The sequence below is a fragment of the Oncorhynchus clarkii genome, chromosome 21 (genome assembly GCF_045791955.1).
Source record: "Oncorhynchus clarkii lewisi isolate Uvic-CL-2024 chromosome 21, UVic_Ocla_1.0, whole genome shotgun sequence".
Taxonomy (NCBI): Eukaryota; Metazoa; Chordata; class Actinopteri; order Salmoniformes; family Salmonidae; genus Oncorhynchus; species Oncorhynchus clarkii.
In genome coordinates this window covers 26,601,750-26,621,753 of record NC_092167.1, presented here as the reverse complement: position 1 = coordinate 26,621,753, position 20,004 = coordinate 26,601,750, and the positions used below count along the sequence as shown (strand labels likewise).

Here is a 20,004-nt window from a genome sequence, read left to right as displayed (position 1 = left end):
TCAGGTCTGGACTTTGACTTGGCCATTCTAACACCTGGATATGTTTATTTTTGAACCATTCCATTGTAGATTTTGCTTTATGTTTTGGATCATTGTCTTGTTGGAAGACAAATCTCCGTCCCAGTCTCAGGTCTTTTGCAGACTCCATCAGGTTTTCTTCCAGAATGGTCTTGTATTTGGCTCCATCCATCTTCCCATCAATTTTAACCATCTTCCCTGTCCCTGCTGAAGAAAAGCAGGCCCAAACCATGATGCTGCCACCACCATGTTTGACAGTGGGGATGGTGTGTTCAGCTGTGTTGCTTTTACGCCAAACATAACGTTTTGCATTGTTGCCAAAAAGTTCAATTTTGGTTTCATCTGACCAGAGCACCTTCTTCCACATGTTTGGTGTGTCTCCCAGGTGGCTTGTGGCAAACTTTAAACGACACTTTTTATGGATATCTTTAAGAAATGGCTTTCTTCTTGCCACTCTTCCATAAAGGCCAGATTTGTGCAATATACGACTGATTGTTGTCCTATGGACAGAGTCTCCCACCTCAGCTGTAGATCTCTGCAGTTCATCCAGAGTGATCATGGGCCTCTTGGCTGCATCTCTGATCAGTCTTCTCCTTGTATGAGCTGAAAGTTTAGAGGGACGGCCAGGTCTTGGTAGATTTGCAGTTTTCATGATACTCCTTCCATTTCAATATTATCGCTTGCACAGTGCTCCTTGGGATGTTTAAAGCTTGGGAAATCTTTTTGTATCCAAATCCGGCTTTAAACTTCTTCACAACAGTATCTCGGACCTGCCTGGTGTGTTCCTTGTTCTTCATGATGCTCTCTGCGCTTTTGACGGACCTCTGAGACTATCACAGTGCAGGTGCATTTATACGGAGACTTGATTACACACAGGTGGATTGTATTCATCATCATTAGTCATTTAGGTCAACATTGGATCATTCAGAGATCCTCACTGAACTTCTGGAGAGAGTTTGCTGCACTGAAAGTAAAGGGGCTGAATAATTTTGCACGCCCAATTTTTCAGTTTTTGATTTGTTAAAAAAGTTTGAAATATCCAATAAATGTCGTTCCACTTCATGATTGTGTCCCACTTGTTGTTGATTCTTCACAAAAAAATACAGTTTTATATCTTTATGTTTGAAGCCTGAAATGTGGCAAAAGGTCGCAAAGTTCAAGGGGGCCGAATACTTTCGCAAGGCACTGTACCTGAGCCCTTGAACGGAAATGGCGCTACACCAAACTGGAAGTCTTTCGATTATCTTGGAAAGACTGTACCGTGCAGTATCGAAGAGCCCCCACTGCTGCTCAATCATCCAATTTTTCCAACTTAATTGAGGAGAATAAGAACAATCCCAAATGTATTTTGATACTGTCGAAGCTAACTAAAAAGCAGCATTCCCCAAGAGAGGATGGCTTTCACTTCAGTGATAAATTCATGAAGTTCTTTGACGAAAAAATCATTATCATAAGAAAGCAAATTACGGACTCCTCTTTAAATCTCCGTATTTCTCCAAAGCTCAGTTGTCCTGAGTCTGCACAACACTGCCAGGACCTAGGACCAAGGGAGACACAAGTTTTTTTTAAAATCCTAGATCTCTTGACACATTCATGAAAATAGTCATGACCTCCTAAACCTTCAAGCTGCATACTGGACCCTATTCCATCTAAACTACTAAAAAAGCTGCTTCCTGTGCTTGGCCCTCCTATGTTGAACATAGTAAATGCCTCCACCGGATGTGCACCAAACTCACTGAAATTGGTAGTAATAAAGCCTCTCTTGAAAAAGCCAAACCAGAAAATATTTAAAAAACTACCCGCCTATATCAAATCTCCCATTCCTCTCAAAATTGTATAGAAAAAGCTGTTGCGCTACCACATTAAAGACAATGTGTACGAAACGCTTCAGTCTGGTTTTAGACCCCATCATAGCACTGAGACTGCACTTGTGAAGGTGGTAAATGACCTTCTTAATGGCATCGGACCAAGGCTCCCCATCTGTCCTCGTGCTCCTAGACCTTAGTACTGCTTTTGATACCATTGATCACCACATTCTTTTGTAGAGATTGGAAACTCAAATTAGTCTACACGGACAAGTTCTGGCCTGGTTTAGATTTTATCAGTCGGAAGATAACAGTTTGTCCCTATGGATGGTTTGTCCTCTGACAAATCAACTGTAAATGTTGGTGTTCCTCAAGGTTCCGTTTTAGGACCACTATTGTTTTCACTATATATTTTACCTCTTGCTGATGTCATTCGGAAACACAATGTTAACTTTCACTGCTATGTGGACGATACACAGCTGTACATTTCGATGAAACATGGTGAAGCCCCAAAATTGCCGTCCCTAGAAGCCTGTGTTTTAGTCATAAGGAAGTGGATGGCGGAAAATGTGTTACTTTTAAACTCAAAACAAAGATGCTCGTTCTAGGTCCCAAGAAACAAAGAGATCTTCAGTTGGATCTGACAATTAATCTTGATGGTTGTACCGAGAACTAGCATCTTTGTTAAGGCAAATGGTGGCTACCCTGAAGAATCTCAAATATAAAATACGTTTGGATTTGTTTAACACTTTTTTGGTTACTACATGATTCCATATGTGTTATTTCATAGTTTTTATGTCACCACTATTATTTTACAATGTAGAAAATAGTAAAAATAAAGAAAAACCTTTGAGTAGGTGTGTCCAAACTTTTGACTGGTACTGTAAGGTGTCCTGGAGGGCAGGTAGTTTGGTCCTGATGATGGGTTGGGCAGACCATATACCACCCTCTGGAGAGCCCTGCGGTTGTGGACGGTGCAGTTGCCGACCAGGCGGTGATACAGCCCGACAGGATGCTCTCAATTGTGCATCTGTAAAAGTTTGTGAGGGTTTTAGGGGCCAAGCCAAATTTCTTCAGCCTGCTGAGGTTGAAGAGGCGCTGTTGCGCCTTCTTCACCACGCTGCCTGTGTGGGTGGAGCATTTCAGATCGTCAGTGATGTGTACGCCGAGGAACATGAAGCTTTCCTCCTTCACTGCGGTCCCGTCAATGTTGTTAGGGGCGTGCTCCCTCTGCTGTTTCCTGAAGTCCACGATACTCCTTTTGTTTTGTTGAAGTTGAGTGAGAGGTTATTTTTCTGGCACCACTCTCGTAGGGCCCTCATCTCCTTCCTGTAGGCTGTATCATCATCGTTGGTAATCAGGCCTAATACTTTTGTCGTTTGCAAACTTGATGATTGAGTTGGAGACGTGCGTGGTCACGCAGTCATGGGTGAACAGGGAGTACGGGAGGGGGCTGAGCATGCACCCTTCTGGGGCCCCTGTGTTGAGGATCAGCAAAGTGGAGGTGTTGTTTCCTACCTTCACCACCTGAGGGTGGCCCGTCAGGAACCAGTTGCACAGTGCGGGGTTCAAACCCAGGGCCCGAGCTTAATGATGAGCCTGGAGGGTACTAGTGTTGAATGCTGAGCTATAGTCAATGAAGAGCATTCTTACATAGGTATTCTTCTTGTCCAGATGGGATAGGGCAGTGTGCAGTGCGATGGCAATTGCATCTTCTGTGGATCTATTGGGGCAGTAAGCAAATTGAAGTGGTTCTAGGGTGTCGGGTAAGGTAAAGGTGATCTGATCCTTAACTAGCCTCTCAAAGCACTTCATGATGACAGAAGTCATTTAGTCATTTAGTTCACTTAGTTGCCTTTGCCTTCTTAGGTACAGGAATATTGGTGAACATCTTGAAGCAAGTGAGGAGAGCAGACAGGGATTGATTATGTCCTTAAACCCTCCAGCACTCCACAAATGCAGCTTTAAAGAGTTTGGTCTGATCTAGCTGTTAACATTAGAACCCTCAATTACCTAGTTTATACATGTTTCTAATAATGAATGTATCCAGTGTCTAATGATTTAATCACTCTAGGTGGTACTTACTGATGCTCCACAGATACAGGCTGGTTGACACTGTCAGTGGCCATCTTGTGGTTGGTTTCTGGCACTGCAACTAACAACCAAGATATTCTTAAATAATTTTTTGGTCCTATCCAGAATGTCGCCAATTCGGCATGTCCGGAGTCACCGTTTTTGGGTCACGAATATGAAAAAAAAAACTGTACTTTTTAGTGAAAATGGTTTTAAATTATTTTTGGGGTCCTATCCACAATGTCGTCAGTTCGGCATGTCCGGCCGGAGTCACGGTTTTTTTTGTCACGAATTTGAAAAAAAAATGTACTTTTTAGTGAAAATGGTTTTAAATTATTTTTGGGGTCCTATCCAGAATGTCGCCAATTCGGCATGTCCAGAGTCACCGTTTATGGGTCACGAATATTAAAAAAATAATCTGCACTTTTTCGTGAAAATGGGTTTAAAGGGGGAAAATTCTGTCCTCTCCTCGACTCTTCCGTCTTCCTCTCCATTTCCTGGAAACCGAAAAGTGGGTAGAGTGGTTGAGGAGAGTCAGTTCGTTAGTAGGCGAACCGAGGAGTGTCCTCATCTCGATAGCCTGCTCTCCCGAAGGATACTGAAGTGCATCTTCCATGGAATAATTTGGAAATCTGCCCCACACCCTTTGAATCAGCTGTTGTTTAATCAGAGAAAATCATGTTCACATTTAAAAACGATACGCTTACATAGCAGACATTTTTAAAGTCATGCGTGCATACATTTTACCTATGGATGGTCACGGGAATCAAATCTACTAACCTGCATTACAAGCGCAATGCTCTACCAACTGAGCTTCTTATACTTTTATTAATAACATGTCTTCCACAACTAGCTAAATTTGTATCACTTTACACATTTATTTTGGGGTTACAACCCCTGTAAAGGTAATTTGCCTAATGACGAGTGGAGGAGAGTCTAATATCATACAAGCGCATTTGTTTCAACATTTCCTTTCCTCGCATCCGCTCCTCAATTACCTCTGACATTTTTCAAAAGCAGGTGAGGAGAGGACAGAGTCGAGCAAATCCAATTGAGATTCTCCCCAAGACTAGCCGACATCGTTTTACCCAAACAACAAGAGGCTACATCTTTAGACACAAAGCAGAACAGGTTTGTTTTACCAGTCACATTTTATTATTTTTTTTTTGTACATTTCAAGTTGTTTTGATAGATGAGTAGTGGCACAGAAAATCCCATAGCCATTGTTGAATTGAAGGAACTGTAGTTACATGGCATTGTACAGCTTGGAGATAGAGACTTTGTCAAAGATGATGTAGAGTCATCCTGGGTCGTATTCAGTAGAGCACAACATAGCAAAACATTTTCCAGCGGAAAATGTGTTTTTATTAGGTAGTCAGGTAGTCTCTCTCTGTTTTCAATCTGTCTTCTTCATTTTGGTGTCTAGTGAACACGACCCTGGTAGTGCTGTACATTGATTAACGTATTTTTGTGTGTTATTAATATGATGAGCAACTGCTAGCTTGGTATCACTGTTGTTTCACTTCATTCAGTCTGGTTTTACCAGGCTAAGCACTTGCTGCAAACTCCTATGTTCTGACATGGCCTAGGAGCTGTACATGCTGTACGCCTACATGAAGGTCTGGTTGTTTGTTACAGACTAGATAGACGCTTCCTCTAACCACTGACACAGGACCGGATATTTGTCATTAGCCTACTGGTAAAGGTTAGTGCTCTGGGTTATCTGATCCCAGATCTGTGGTTGGGGGAAACTTCTACCTAGAGAGTATCTTACTTGATGATGAGGACCAACTGATCCAAACTCCTGAAACCCTCTGATTTGGTATAATGGAGCTCTAAGCATTGGAGATTTAAAGTGTGTAGAGATTGGTGAAGCCACTGTCGTTCAATTATGAGCACTGGTTATGGCTGGACCATAGTTACAGAAGGAGATCAGTTATCAGCATGTCAGTTATCATGATGTCCAAGATTCCATTCTAGACCCAGAATGTCCAAGCAAGTGGAAGATGCAACGGAATCCAAAGATGCCCATTCTTGATCTACGCCGAAAAAGTAATGAAAAGTCACACTTAATGGGATATCACTTGTCAAGGCCCTGCAAGATGTCCCCTTTATTGTAATAAATGATTGAGAACATTTCCCATCCTGTCCTCCTTGTCAGCGATACATTTTTAGATGAAAGTGCATTTGCACACTGTCAACTCCCCCTTTCCCTACAATGTTACATTCACATTAAATGGTGCTACCAAAACTCTCTTTGGATAAAGTGGATGATAGCAGTTCATCCTTGCAGTTATTATTACTCAGCGTAGAGAAGAAAGAATCAAAGTTTTGGATTCTGATTATCTGATAGCAGGGAGTAGCTTGTAGCGCTGATGACAAAGAGATTGACCTTGAACACAGTGGCTACAAAACATCTTGAACGGAAAATACGTAGGACATCTTTTGTTTCAAAACAGCAAGTTTTGTCCCTCCACCACCTATTGTGCCAAAGCATTTCATTTCTCAGTTACCAAACCAGAAACGTTGTTACATCCAGTGCGCCCAACTAAAATATGACTTTCAACACAACAGCACGTCATTCATGATAACGTTATCGAACGTTAATGTGATTATTTATGGAATGAATATCCTTATTTCTAGACTGATTGATATTGAGATATTGAATGCACATGTCTGTTGCCATACTTGTTGTACTGTGTCATTAATATGTGTAATTTAGATGCCTGCAGATGTGGAATTATAGGTAATGTAGTGTTTTTAGGGTGCGTTTCTCCCAGCTTCCTGTCTGTCCACTGTTACCATGGTTTCCTCAGCTAGATTCTGGAATCACTCATAGGCTAGTCTCAAAGGGGACAGTTAAATGTTCAGGTAAATGTACAGGTAGTGTCGGCCTCCGGTGTGCCCAATATCTCATCATCCGCCTTTACTGGGTCATATTCATTAGTGCACACCATAGCAAAACGTTTTTGAAACAAAAAAAATTGTACCTTATTCTCCCTCCCCATTTCAGTGCATTTTCTTCCGCTTGGTGTCTAGTGAATACGACCCTGGTGTCCCTTTGTCCACTTGTACTTAATGGAGAAGGGTGAGGATTGGAGTGTTAGTTAGATGATGGGAGAAGTAGGTATAGAACCACAGAGTTTGAGTTTGGGACCAGACTTAATTTCCCAAAAGGGGAAAGTAAAAGACTCTGAGACCCTCCTCCTCAGTCTCCTTTGAACAACTGAATCAGATAGGTTCGTTGGGTCAATGTGGCCTTCTAAGGGGACGTGTGATGCCTTCTGGTCGTATCAATTGTGTTATCGGATTGCATAGTGGAAGAGAATAGATCGGGGTAGCAGGTGACTAGAGAGCTGAAATAGATCTGGGTGCAATTCAAGAAAATTACATAAAGCAGGGATGGGCCATGTTTAGCAACTCAGTCAGGGTCTCAACTTACTGTTGTGAATTCTACTATTCTAACTCCCAAGGTGCAGTTTTGAAATATGGTTGTGCATCAGCAGGTTTTCTCTTAAGTCACTCACTCAATTAGCTATGTCAGCTAACAATTATTTTATAAAATGTTTTACTTGTAGTAATCATGGCCGAATAGTGACCAGACATGCCCAGGGGCCTTGACCTCCAGGGTGGACCAATTGATTTTGTTAGTCACTCTCACTCATATATCATATTAACATGGCATAAGTCATGGCAAAAAATGTGTAGATTTGCAGGAAATTAGTTTTAAAACTGCAAAAATGTATCTCCACTCCATGGCAAAATGGATAGAATTGCAGGAAAATAGCTGTAAAACTGCAAATTCTTCTCTCTGCCTCATGGCAAAATGAGTAGAATTGCTTGAAATTTGTTATAAAATGGCACACCATTTCCCTCCGCACCATGGCAAAATGTGTAGAATTGCAGGAAATGTACTTTTTTCTCTCCACCGTCAAGACGGGGGCCAGTAAAACGTTTTACCTGTGAGGTAGGGGGATGCCAACCAAGTCTTGCTTAACGCCACCAAAAGGCTAGGGATGGCCCTAGCTACTGGTATAATGCATTTAGTTAAAAGAGTTAAGTAGTTTAACTGCACAAATAGATTGATTGTACAAATCAGAGACAGGTGTGGGTATAGATGTGGGTACACAGACCACTGCGGCCCCTCATGATGTGAGCCACTGCGGCCCCTCATGATGAGTTCAGATTTTTTGTGTCCCCCACCCCCATCCAAGATCCCCATCCCTGACCTAAAGGGAAACCAGGTATTAACCAGGTTTTGTAGGGAAGGGATCCATCATCCATCCAGATAGCAGATCACTCTGAAAAGTGGACACCTTTTGAGGACCAAGGAGGATCAAATGAAAACCAGGCAGGGATCTAGTTGTGAGTAGGATCCCTCCATCCAGATGCAGATCAGTAGAGGCAAATGGCTAGACTAGATAGCTGAAATTGATCTGGGTGCAAGTTCAGGAGGACCTAAGGGAAACCAGACTCGACTCGGGGATCTAGTTGGATCTAGTAGATCCCTCTAGATCAGCAGAGGCAGCGTCGGTCGCTCTTGGTGACCTCCTCGGAGGAGTGGACCACGTTGGGAACGAAGCCGCTCTTCACCCCCTCCCAGCCCTCCTGGATAGTGATGTCACCGCTCCTCACCTACGGTGAAGATACCAAGGTTAGAAGGGACAATGTTGTATTCACATGCTAGCCTGGTCCCAGATCTGTTTGTGCAATCATATCAACTCCTTGTCACTCCTTGTCACTCATTGTCATGCCAAATGTCATGTTTGCCATGGCAAGGAGTTGACATGATAGCACAAACAGATCTGGGACCAGACTATTGACATGCAGAACATTTTGATAATAAACTATTCATGGGACCAGCTGTTGCCATTGCTAAGCTAGCCAAAGGTTGTACAGGACTCAATTTTAATACATGACTCAATCTTTGTATCTTCAACCTGGAGCTCCTCACCAGCTGAAAGATGTCCCTGGTCAGCTCCGTGAAGGCGTGCTCCACGTTTATGGCGTCGCGGGCCGAAGTTTCTACGTAACGCATCCCGTAGGCGCCGGCGAGTTTCTCAGCCTCCTGACGAGTTACCTGGAGAGGTAAACTTGCGATAGTATTGTCTGTTTATATGAAAATGTGTTGTGCATTACTTATATCATTAGTAAAGGTAGGGGGAAAAATGTATTTATTTCAATGCTCAATCAAACACACACACATCCCACCTACCCCCCTCCACACATACATGTAAACTACTGCAATCTGATAGGCTACCTGGCGCTGAGGTTCCAGGTCACACTTGTGGCCGACCAATAGGAACACAATGCTGTGTGGTTGTACGTGGCTCCGGGCCTCCTCTAGCCAATCATGAACATTCTGGAAGGAACGGCGGTTTGTGATGTCAAACAGGAGGAGCCCGCCCACCGAGTTACGATAGTAGGCTCTGGTGATGGACCTGGAAGAGGGGAGGAGACAGGGATGAGAGGGTGTTTATGTTAGGAGATGAGAAAGGGAATAGGGAGAGGAGAGATAGACAGGAAGTAGAGGAATGAGAGGAGAGAGAATTGAGAGTGTTAGAAGGAGAGGGGAGACATACAATGTTAGAATATTGTAGGGAGGGAGGGAGAAATAAAAATAGATATGTGTTGGGAGGCGAGACAAGTAGCAAGCAATGGATGTGAAAGTGAGAAAGGGGGAGGAGAGTGTGTAGTGAGGGAGAGAGAAAGTTTGGCAGAAAAGAGGAAGAGAATGTGAGAGAAGGAAGGAGGAAGAACATGAAGGGGGGAAGAAGTGAGAGGAGGGATATGAAAGACATGCGAGGTGTGGGTGATGAGGGAGGGAGGGAGGTGCAGTGAAAGAACGGAAGAAGAAGAAGACATAGAAAGAGGATGAAGATAGGAGGACAGTGGTAAAATACATATTCAAAATAAATAAATAACCAGTTTAAATGAATCACAGACAAAAGAGCAGGGTATGATGAGGAATTATTATGGAACGCTGACCAAGCAAGTGTGTGTGTTTAAAAGCTGTTAACTCTTTCAATATGTAAAATAAATGTTTATCTATGAAAAGAGACTCCTGCATACTTGTTTTTCACTTTTTTAGAAACTAAACTATTTATAGGCCTATTCTAACTGTGTCACTGATGTGCCAAAGTGTAAATATTGATGTAGACTAACCTTTGTACCTTATGCACTGTTTCAATAAGGCACCTTTGAATAGTCAAACAACAATATCAGTAGTGATATGACAAAAACTATCTGGCAGTTTAGACCTTGGTGCAAATTGCAACTGTGGACTATCCTATGATATCCTTGTATATACTTTGATCAACAATTATGAATGATAGCCTGCCTAATAGAGGGCTCTGAATAAAAATGATGTATACATTTCATGGTTTGGCCAGCTGCACAAGAAGCATTCTTGATAAACAAGAGCAAGCAAGCGTGATGGATTATACCGAAAACACAGTTTATGCATAATCATCTGTGTGACAGTTCTTATGGAGCCCCCCCCCCCCCCCTCCCCCCTTCCTCCTCCCCCCATACCTGAAGCGCTCCTGTCCCGCGGTATCCCAGATCTGTAGCTTGATGCGTTTCCCCGGCTCGATCTCCACCAGGCGAGAGAAGAAATCCACGCCGACCGTCGGGTCACTCACCTGGGCAAACCTTCCCTCCGTGAACCGCCGGATCAGGCACGATTTTCCCACCGTCGAGTCCCCAATGACGATGAGTCTGAACTGGTACAACCATATCGCCTCCATGGTGACTGCTGTCTAGCTTCTGTTCGTAGAATCGTGGTCGGATGGAACACACGCACAGGCACACACACCGTGAGACACAGACACATGCAGGGACACACGCTCACACAGCGCAAAAGCAGTGCTTTCAGAGGATAGATAGCCTCGGGCGCCCTGGTGAAAGCCTGTGAGAGAGACCTCGCAGACAGAGGGGCAGCTATAACGGAGATTTCAATTGGTTACTGCCCTCCCTCCTCCACAGCACCGTAGCTTGGCTTCCCAACAGAGCGCAGCCCCTGAATGATAACGAGGCCTTTGGATAGAGCACAACACCGCTACTCTTTGTGCCCTTGTTTTGTGACTAAATTCCCTTTGGTGACAAGTAAAAAGGCACGTCTCTTCTGGATTTGACTATGGCTTTGATCTAGGCCTAAGCCCTCCTGCGGTGTTACAATGCCTATTATAGTCCACATGTTTAATTACAAGCATGTGACTATTGGAAATCTGCTTTAGCCTATATTGGCCAACTTTCAAATCACTTGATTGTGGCAACTATTTGATAGCCTGTGTTTTACGTTAGGCTATGAATAAAGCCCCATTGAACTTCCCTTTAGGAAGAATTCAGTTATTCCATTCTGTTTGTAGCCAGTGGCACTTAGGTCAGTTTACATACTCTATTCTATAATCTATTATTTTCTATTCTATTCCATATTCTATAGACCTATGCTTATTTAAAACCCTACAATGCACGGATTTATTATGGTATTGCATTCTATGCACAGGCCTGGTTATCCAGTCACCAGACTGCCTCCAGTGACATCTAGACACACCGCCACTTCCTCACTCTGGCTGGCCGGGAATCACACAGTGAGCTTGGTATGCAAACACAACCGTGGACAAACAGATCCCCTAAATAATACCTGGAATATCCACCCCCATAGCTTTGCCTGAGACCGGATATAGGCTTCAGGTAGGGTCTCTGGAGCATTGACATGGACAGTAGCCTAGGCTAGATTGTACCCTACTATGGTAACTACTGGTCATCATAATGTCTATTGTATTGTATACCGTGGATATTTCACATCAGGTGCTTTTGGATAAACACAAATATGTTTAATTACATGGACAGTCTATTGTACAGAAGCCGTTACTGTAAAGAACTAATAGAGGGTTGTAAAGGTTAGATATTTCACATCAGGTGCTTTTGCATTAAATATCAACTGATTTATTCCAGATTCAATGAATAGATCCCTCCATTTTGCCTTATGGTAGGATCATTGCTTATTTTAGTCTTACAGGCATCATTTTACACGATATGTCAGTAATGGTAAATGGAATGGAGAACAGTAGAATAGAATCTCCACGATTATTTGATGCAGAAGTGCATTAGACAACATCACTTTTGTCGCTCTCACAATAGGCTTTCAAGACCAAGTAGTGTCGCTTTTCTTGTTTCTCGCATCATTATCCTCAAATAAGAAGGCCTTGTATAGTTCACATTTGCTAGAAAGGCCTATTGCCTAAGAGAGAACGAAATGGTTTCATCTTACGTGGTTTGGTTGCGCGGCTCAGAACCCGATTGCTGCACGTTCCATTGCATTGAGAAGCTTTCGTAGAACAAACGCCCGAAAGAACGTCTCACATCAACGCATGAACAGCAGTTTACAATTGCCCTGCGGAAATCTACCAACGGGTCTTCGTTGTGATGTCTTTATAACGGTCTATTAATGACTCCCTAAAAAAAATCAAAGCACGCTTTACTCCCCAGAATGCTATCATTTGTGAATGATAGCCTAGGTCTACACTGTTGTTTTGAAATCACACAACTGTAAAATGTGATAGACCTATGGCAAAATTCTGAAGGTTAATTTTGTTTTCACTCCTCTCCTTATCTCGTTTTGTGTTTTTGAAGGAAGCTAAATGAAATAAATGTTGCCGCTGATGAAATTACAGCGCGAGCAGCACCATCACAGACCCTGACTCATTCCACCGCCCAGCCCGCATCAGCACCTCTACTACCGTAAACATCAATATCGACGCGCACAAACACTTTATCGGCATATCTAGAAAAAAACCCACAGCGACACAAAACGTTGTTAATAAAACCATTAGAGCAATGACATGTAGATCAATGTCCTTGTTCTTAAGTCGTTTTATGAAATGTAATTAATTTGACCTATTGGCTACCATTCTTGGTAGGTTATTGAAAGAACCTTTCACCAATAGTCTTTTATAGCCTATCCAACAATATTAGTAAACTAAAAGGCAAAAAATATAGATAGTGCCACTGCCACTAAATATTTAAGTTTTAGACCCTATATACTGCGTACCAGACATTAAACATATTTTGGACTTTAACTGATATGACGATTTATAGTCGTGAGTGTAAAATTGACAATATTGTATACGCGTAAAGATACATAACATTGTATGTTTGGTTACCACAGCTGCTTGTGCGTTGGTCCGGATACAGTGTATCAAATACGCTGGATATGTAGTTCGTTTCCTTTCCCCCAGCAGCAAAGTGGTGGACAGAAAGTACAGTGAACTATTGACTTACTGTATGTACACAACTTTATCAGTAAACTAAAGGGCTGTGGTTGACTAATCTCCAAACAGCTGACGGGCAGAAGCAGAAGCTTCATGCGCAGATTAATGGCAACGGCTTCCAGGCGAGATGTGCGCGCACACTGTTTGACCAAAATTGACGGTTTGTGGATGAAATGCGCTGACTACTCTTTTTAGAAGTTCTCATTTTTTGCTCTGGATGGAATGAAGGTTGGGTAGGAGAAAGAACGAGAGAGAAATAATGAACGTTTGGTAAGAGAGAAGGGTCGCCCAAAGGATACATTGCATGACTCTGATATAAGGACATGTATGGAATAGAACAATTGCAAGAAAGGAAGACCATTTCGGAATATTTTTGTGCATGCACATTTTGAATAAAAGAGGGAGAAGTTCCTCTTATTTTCTGTCTTCAACAATTCATTAATATTGTTTTCTCTTGCTACTAAGATTTTGACAACTATTCACCTTTGACACACAGGCAACTTCGGGTAACGGGAAAAGAGAGCTGCTGAAAAGTGGACCCATATGAAATAGAAAACTGAAAAAAGAGGACACTGACTTTTGTAATATTATTTTCACATAGAATATTAAATTCTATGTGAACAACTAAGTTGTAGCCTATATTTGTTTCTATATCAAGCCATAACCCAACCATGCAGCAGGAACGCTTGCTGAAGGTTCTAGTCATCGGTGACCTGGGGGTCGGGAAGACGTCCATAATAAAGCGTTATGTCCATCAGATATTCTCCCAACATTACAGAGCCACCGTCGGAGTCGACTTCGCCCTCAAACTCCTCAATTGGGATCACAAGACGGTCGTGCGACTGCAGCTGTGGGACATCGCAGGTTGGTAAACTAATTACGAGTAATCTTCTTCGACAGTTCGCCTACCTTTACTTTTATAACTGTTATATTTGATTTAATACACACGTTTAAAATATGTCAAAAATATGTCACGCACATGGTATGGTGTCTGTAATAGTGGAACATTGCCAGTTGGTAAACTAATTACGCATAGAATAAGAGTAGGCCTATTATAGTAGGCCTATTAGAGTAGGCCTATTAGCTCTGCTACATTTAGTTTTATAACTCCTTTATTTTATTTGAGAATGGAACTTTAACAGTAGGTAGTTACACACACACACACACACACACACACGTGTAATAGTAGTAGCCTAACCGACCCATTCTTGAGCCTCTCTATATTTCACATGACCTGATAATCGACATATAACTGACATGACCTGATGTAAGGCCCTGACATACACTGTCCTATAAAACAGTGTAATAGTGTGAGTGTTGGTGTATGTGTGCGTGTGTACGTGCATGCCTGGCTGTGTATGCATTCATGTGTGCATGCGCGCGTCTGTATGTGTGTGGACTTTACCCCGTCAGTCAATGCACATGCACTAGACATTTTAAGACTCGCACACATCGCACCGAATGTGGATCTAGCGCTTGTCTGCTGATCGTTCCTCGTAGATTACGTTTTTCATATCGGTGCTCACTCGGTTCGGGAATTACGTTCAGAGGTAGGAAGTACTCTCGGCCAGCAAACGCTATGGGTGTGTCTGAGCCCTTATGGTGCTGTATCTCTAAACTGTCAGCAGACTTTTCCTCCGTATCATCTCAACGGTAGATAATGACCTCATCACACCATGTCTACCAGCAACCCCCCCCCCCCCCCCCCCCGCGGGAATCTTCAAAATTGCAAAGGAAATGGGGAGGGAGGGGAATTTGCCTCTCCACTGTGCCCAGGTTAATGAAACCACAATGTTGACCAAATTAATCTTTACAGACAAATAATAATTCATAATAGATCAATGATTTAGTTTTTACATATACATATATTTCATATCAATATTAATATAATCCAAGTTTTTCTCATAATAGTATAAACAAGTGTCAATAATCACCCACTGTCTGGTTCATAATAATGAACTATTCCACCCTGAGACAGTCCTCATGCATTGTTTCACAAGAAATGATTGCAAACATGACATTCATTGAAGCGCTTTCAGTGCAGGGCAGGAAAGGAAAAAGAAAGAAACAAGATGTATGTTTTGCCCATGTATCTGATGCTGTCTGGCCAAAAACAGAATGGCATGTCATACTCTTTTTGGCCAGACACAGCATCAGATACATGGGCTACATACAGTATATAGTAAGACAGAGGGGCGCTGTTTCGCTCACTTGAATGCTTTCTCCGGTGAGATAGTTTCAGCCACTTGCGAATTGAAGGAAAGTTGAAGGGTGCACTGTTCAGATGCTGGGATTATTTTGGATGAATGTGCGACGGTAAACTACTTTTTGAAGTGATTTGTTTGACAATAAGATGAAAACATCATGACTGGTTGTGTTCATGGCACATTAACAGGTAATACATTTTTACAGTTAAATTAAAGGCCTCAGACTGGCCTCTTGCTGATCTAGGATCAGGTTCACCCCTATCCATTGAGTCTTATTAATTTAGACAATGCATGTAGGCAGTGGAAAGACAGAGATATACATTGTAGGAGAACATAGCAGGAAAACCAGTGTGATGGTATTTACACAATGCAAGCTGGCTATTGGCAGTGACAACCAGTGATATTTCAAACCGTATTCTGTACGTTATGTATTGCTGTTAGAAATACCCTGTTCTCTCTCTCTCCGCCCCTCTCTTTCTCTCTCTCAGCTATATCATGGTTACTCACTGGTATATTACAGTCATGTGAGAGAGGTTATCTTCCAGGAGAAATGCCATTTATATGTCAACACTCACTTAAACACACACACGCACACATACACACACATAAATATACACACACACACACACACACACTTGAAATGTCTCAACACATTGGAGTATCGCTTTGCTTCTTAAGTCACTTTATTGAGAAATATTAATTGTTGTTATGTTGTTGATTTAGATGGTATAGTTGTAGATGTTGTTGTTGGTGCTGTTGTTGTTATATCATTGTTGTTGTTGTTTTTCCCCAGGCCAGGAGCGCTATGGCAACATGACGCGGGTTTACTACCGTGAGGCTGTAGGAGCGTTGGTGATCTTTGACATGACGCGGGCCTCTACCTTCCAGGCTGTCCTCAAGTGGAAGGGAGACCTCGACTCCAAGGTAAGAGATACATTATTACTTTAACATGCTTAGAACTAGTCATAATGAAGTATACATGCAGGTTGTACTATACAGTGAGGTGGTAGTGAGTGCCTGTAGCCTGAGTGGCTCAACTAGTACTATCCTCCCTTCAAATAAAACATCCCCACCGTTGTTTTCATTTCATAAAGACTTTTATTTTTTACGTTTGTTAAGATCCTTCTCTCCTCTCATCCATCTCACCCCTCACTCCCATTTTCTCTATATTTCCTTGCACTTACATCTTCTCCCCCATTTTACTCTCCAACCCCCCCTCTCTCTCCCTCACCCCACACCCCTCCCAGGTTGCTCTGGGTAACGGGCGGCCAGTTCCGGCCGTCTTATTGGGTAATAAATGTGACCAGCTGAGTACGGGTCTCTGTTCCAAACTGCCCAAACTGGAGAACTTCACTAGAGACCACGGCTTTGTAGGGTGGTACGAGACCTCCGCCAAGGTGAGGGGTGTGTGTGTGTGTGAGAGAGCAAGACCATGGTTTCGTAGGGTGGTAAGAGGTCAAGGGTCACGACATGGGGTCGCGGCATAGAGAGGGATGGGTCTCTATTGTTGCTGTATGTAGTGTATATCAGGGGATACAAGCTTTGTGTTTGGAAATGTTAAGAGACGTTGTGTGTGTTAGCAGACAATGTTTTGTGTGTATGAGTTGCTTTCTGGAATGTAAAAAGCGTCATTATACCTACTTACTGCTAGCTGAGTGAGGGATTGTGTCTGTGCATTTAAAGACTGTATTTTTTCCTTCCCATTCTCTTGCTCTCTCTATCTGTCCCTCACCCCCTCTCTTTCTCTTGCTCTCATGTCTCTCTCTCACACAAACATCTCTCTCTCTTTGCCCTTCAATTCTTTCCCCCTCTCTCCCCTCTCAGGACAACATCAACATCGACGCGGCCATCATGTGTTTGATAGAGAGCATCATGGCTGTAGAAGAGGAGAGGCCGCCAGCTGGAGATCCTAGCACCCTGGTCTCACCACGCTTTGACTACAATAGGACAGGGATGGCTGGACTGCCTGGGTGCGATGGGTGTAAAAAGTGACCTCTGCCTGGCCGAAGGGAGATGGGGGGATATTTGAGGGATGAGAGATGGGGGGGAAGGAGTGGAGGAGAGAGGATAGCAAGCTTTCTAGTTGTGATGGGTATAATAAGTTAACTTTGCCAGGCCAGAGGGACATGGGCGATATCTGAAGGGGGGATTGAGGGAGAGAGAAGGACAGTGGCTTTTGACTCCAACAAACTCTCTATGCTAGGATGGAAGGGGACCGAGGGGGAGAGATGAAGGAAGAGATGGGAAGGAGTAGGGGGATAGAGAGACACAGAGAGAGAGAGGGGGATGGGAAATATAGTGTGTGTAAAAGAGAGAGCGATAGTAGCATGATGCATTAGATATGGATGGACTGCTACAAAGGGTCATGTGAACTGAGCTAAGCCTGGATGACATGAGAGATCTAATCACATCACAGTGGAGGACAGAAGCCTCCACATTGGCAAGGAAACAGCTGTGATGTTATCAATAGCGTTGCTATTGCAACACACTCATCACGAAGGCTGCTTTTGTAAATTCACTCTGGCCATCTATTCCGATTTCAGAGCACTCTCATCTGAGTGTGTCAGAGCGTAGAACAACTGATGAATTTACAAACTTTCAACACCCGCTGAATAAGACCGGTGTCAATAAACGTCTGCAAGAAAACGTCATTCAATTGTTGCCAGGAGCACAGTTACAGGAGCACAGGAGCACAGTTACAGTCACTAATGCTCTAGATAACATGAAAACAGCCTCTGCTAGGGTGAGTAAAATGGCCAGTGAGGTGTTCTCTCATATGTGTCTAGAAGTAACTAGTGAGCTAGCCAACTTTAGCCAGTTAGCTTGGGTGCTTGGGTGCTTGTTGCAAGGTCAGAACACTCGGATCAACCCTTCTCCACGGGTTGATTTTACAATCTGACAATGCTCTGAATTTACAAACGACCCAGAGCGTACTATGACACACTGGAGGCAATTTATGAACACACCCATAGTGAAAAAGAGACAGTGTCGTTCTATACCAAAATAAGATATACCATCTTCTGTCTGTATGTGTGCTTGTGTATTTAGTTATAACCATCAACATTAAACTTCTGCCTCTACACAACTTTGTAAAGTATAATTAACGTTCAACAAGCTATGGCCAGGTCACACCCATTAACCAACAGCTTGAGAATGATGCTAAAGCTTACTGAATGCTTCCCAGTTGAAACCGTTTGGACCTGTCTCCTCCCCTTCATCTAGACTGATTGAAATGGATTTCCAAGTGACATCAATTATTTTACCTTTATTTAACTAGGCAAGTCAGTTAAGAACAAATTCTTATTTTCAATGACGACCTAGGAACAGTGGGTTAACTGCCTGTTCAGGGGCAGAACGACAGATCTTGTCAGCTCAGGGGTTTGTACTTGCAACCTTCCGGTCCAACGCTCTAACCACTAGGCTACCCTGCCGCCCCATCAATAAGGCATCATAGCTTTCACTTGGATTCACCTGGTCAGTCTATGTCATGGAAAGAGCAGGTGTTCTTAATGTTTTGTTCACTCTGTATATATTCTAACAACATTTTGTGGCATTTTTGTTCGTTTTGGTGTTCGGCAGTGTTCAGAAGGTTTTTTTCCGGCACCTTGTCTGTGATTGGTCAACAGTAGGGATTCCTCAATGAAGTGTTTGTTGTCAATCAACAACAAACAACTAGTTTCATGCAAATCTTGTCACTTGAGAAAAACTGCACCAAATATCTTAGTTTCAAATTGAAAAAGACCTCAACAAAAATGTAAACATTTGACATTTCTTGATTTATCTTAAATTGATTTTGACTATTTTGAGGAAGTGCTATTGTATGTTGTTGTTACGGTGTCTCAAGAGGGTCAAACAGTAATATTTTGAAGCACATATCATTTTAAGGGAGTATGTTAGGCACAGACGTTCTCTTCGCCTGGCTGAGTTCTGCTAGGAGCAAACCAACCTAGCATGTGGACGCTTTTAGTCTGTGATAATGAAACCGGGAGGCTGAAAGGTATAAGTTAGTCTGTGATAATGAAACCGGGAGGCTGAAAGGTATAAGTTAGTCTGTGATAATGAAACCGAGAGGCTGAAAGGTATAAGTTAGTCTGTGATAATGAAACCGGGAGGCTGAAAGGTATAAGTTAGTCTGTGATAATGAAACCGGGAGGCTGAAAGGTATAAGTTAGTCTGTGATAATGAAACCGGGAGGCTGAAAGGTATAAGTTAGTCTGTGATAATGAAACCGGGAGGCTGAAAGGTATAAGTTAGTCTGTGTCTCAAATTGCACCCTATTCAGTAGTAATTATGGGGATTTTTTTAAATACAGTTATACATCACAATATTATTTTGGACAATATTATATTGATACTTTAATTGGCTCCAAGTATGGATATTTAATTTATTTTTACTAGCTAACGTTAGCTAATGTTAGTCAGCTGTACCTGCACCAAAATGACGGTATTATAGATTTTCCTCCATTTTCTTTTTAAATAGTGAGATACCATGTTTTCAGCACTTTTACTTCCGTGACTGATCAAAACAAATGTTAGTATGCCCTCTCTTGCATCTCTGCAGCAGACATATGTTTAAAACATCAAATTGCAATAGAATCGCAGTATTAAGTCGCAATACATATAGAAT

General features: G+C 42.5%; 2 protein-coding genes across 2 annotated transcripts; one reads left to right on the top strand and one right to left on the bottom strand.

Annotated features, from left to right (window-relative positions):
- Positions 1 to 5,028: 5,028 nt before the first annotated feature.
- LOC139378803 (RAB39B, member RAS oncogene family b) lies at positions 5,029 to 10,645 on the bottom strand. The gene is made up of 4 exons (XM_071121320.1): positions 10,431 to 10,645; positions 9,157 to 9,337; positions 8,851 to 8,976; positions 5,029 to 8,531 (listed from the first exon to the last, which is right to left on the bottom strand). The coding sequence occupies exons 1-4, from the start codon at positions 10,643 to 10,645 to the stop codon at positions 8,412 to 8,414; spliced, it is 642 nt and encodes a 213-aa protein (XP_070977421.1). The 3' UTR covers positions 5,029 to 8,411.
- A 196-nt stretch (positions 10,646 to 10,841) lies between these two features.
- LOC139378804 (ras-related protein Rab-38) lies at positions 10,842 to 19,131 on the top strand. Its single transcript, XM_071121322.1, has 4 exons — positions 10,842 to 14,035; positions 16,172 to 16,302; positions 16,626 to 16,775; positions 17,203 to 19,131. The coding sequence occupies exons 1-4, from the start codon at positions 13,843 to 13,845 to the stop codon at positions 17,368 to 17,370; spliced, it is 642 nt and encodes a 213-aa protein (XP_070977423.1). The 5' UTR covers positions 10,842 to 13,842; the 3' UTR covers positions 17,371 to 19,131.
- Positions 19,132 to 20,004: the final 873 nt, after the last annotated feature.

Bases quoted from the DNA above. Each gene is read 5' to 3' on its own strand.
- LOC139378804 (XM_071121322.1), top strand. From the start codon at position 13,843: ATGCAGCAGGAACGCTTGCTGAAGGTTCTAGTCATCGGTGACCTGGGG. The intron at 14,036-16,171 runs GTTGGTAAACTA...GTTTTTCCCCAG, and splicing joins GCAGCTGTGGGACATCGCAG to GCCAGGAGCGCTATGGCAAC. The intron at 16,303-16,625 runs GTAAGAGATACA...CACCCCTCCCAG, and splicing joins AGGGAGACCTCGACTCCAAG to GTTGCTCTGGGTAACGGGCG.
- LOC139378803 (XM_071121320.1), bottom strand. From the start codon at position 10,645: ATGGAGGCGATATGGTTGTACCAGTTCAGACTCATCGTCATTGGGGAC. The intron at 9,338-10,430 runs GTATGGGGGGAG...CCCCTCTTCCAG, and splicing joins GCGGGACAGGAGCGCTTCAG to GTCCATCACCAGAGCCTACT. The intron at 8,977-9,156 runs GTAGCCTATCAG...TTACCTCTCCAG, and splicing joins ACCTGGAACCTCAGCGCCAG to GTAACTCGTCAGGAGGCTGA.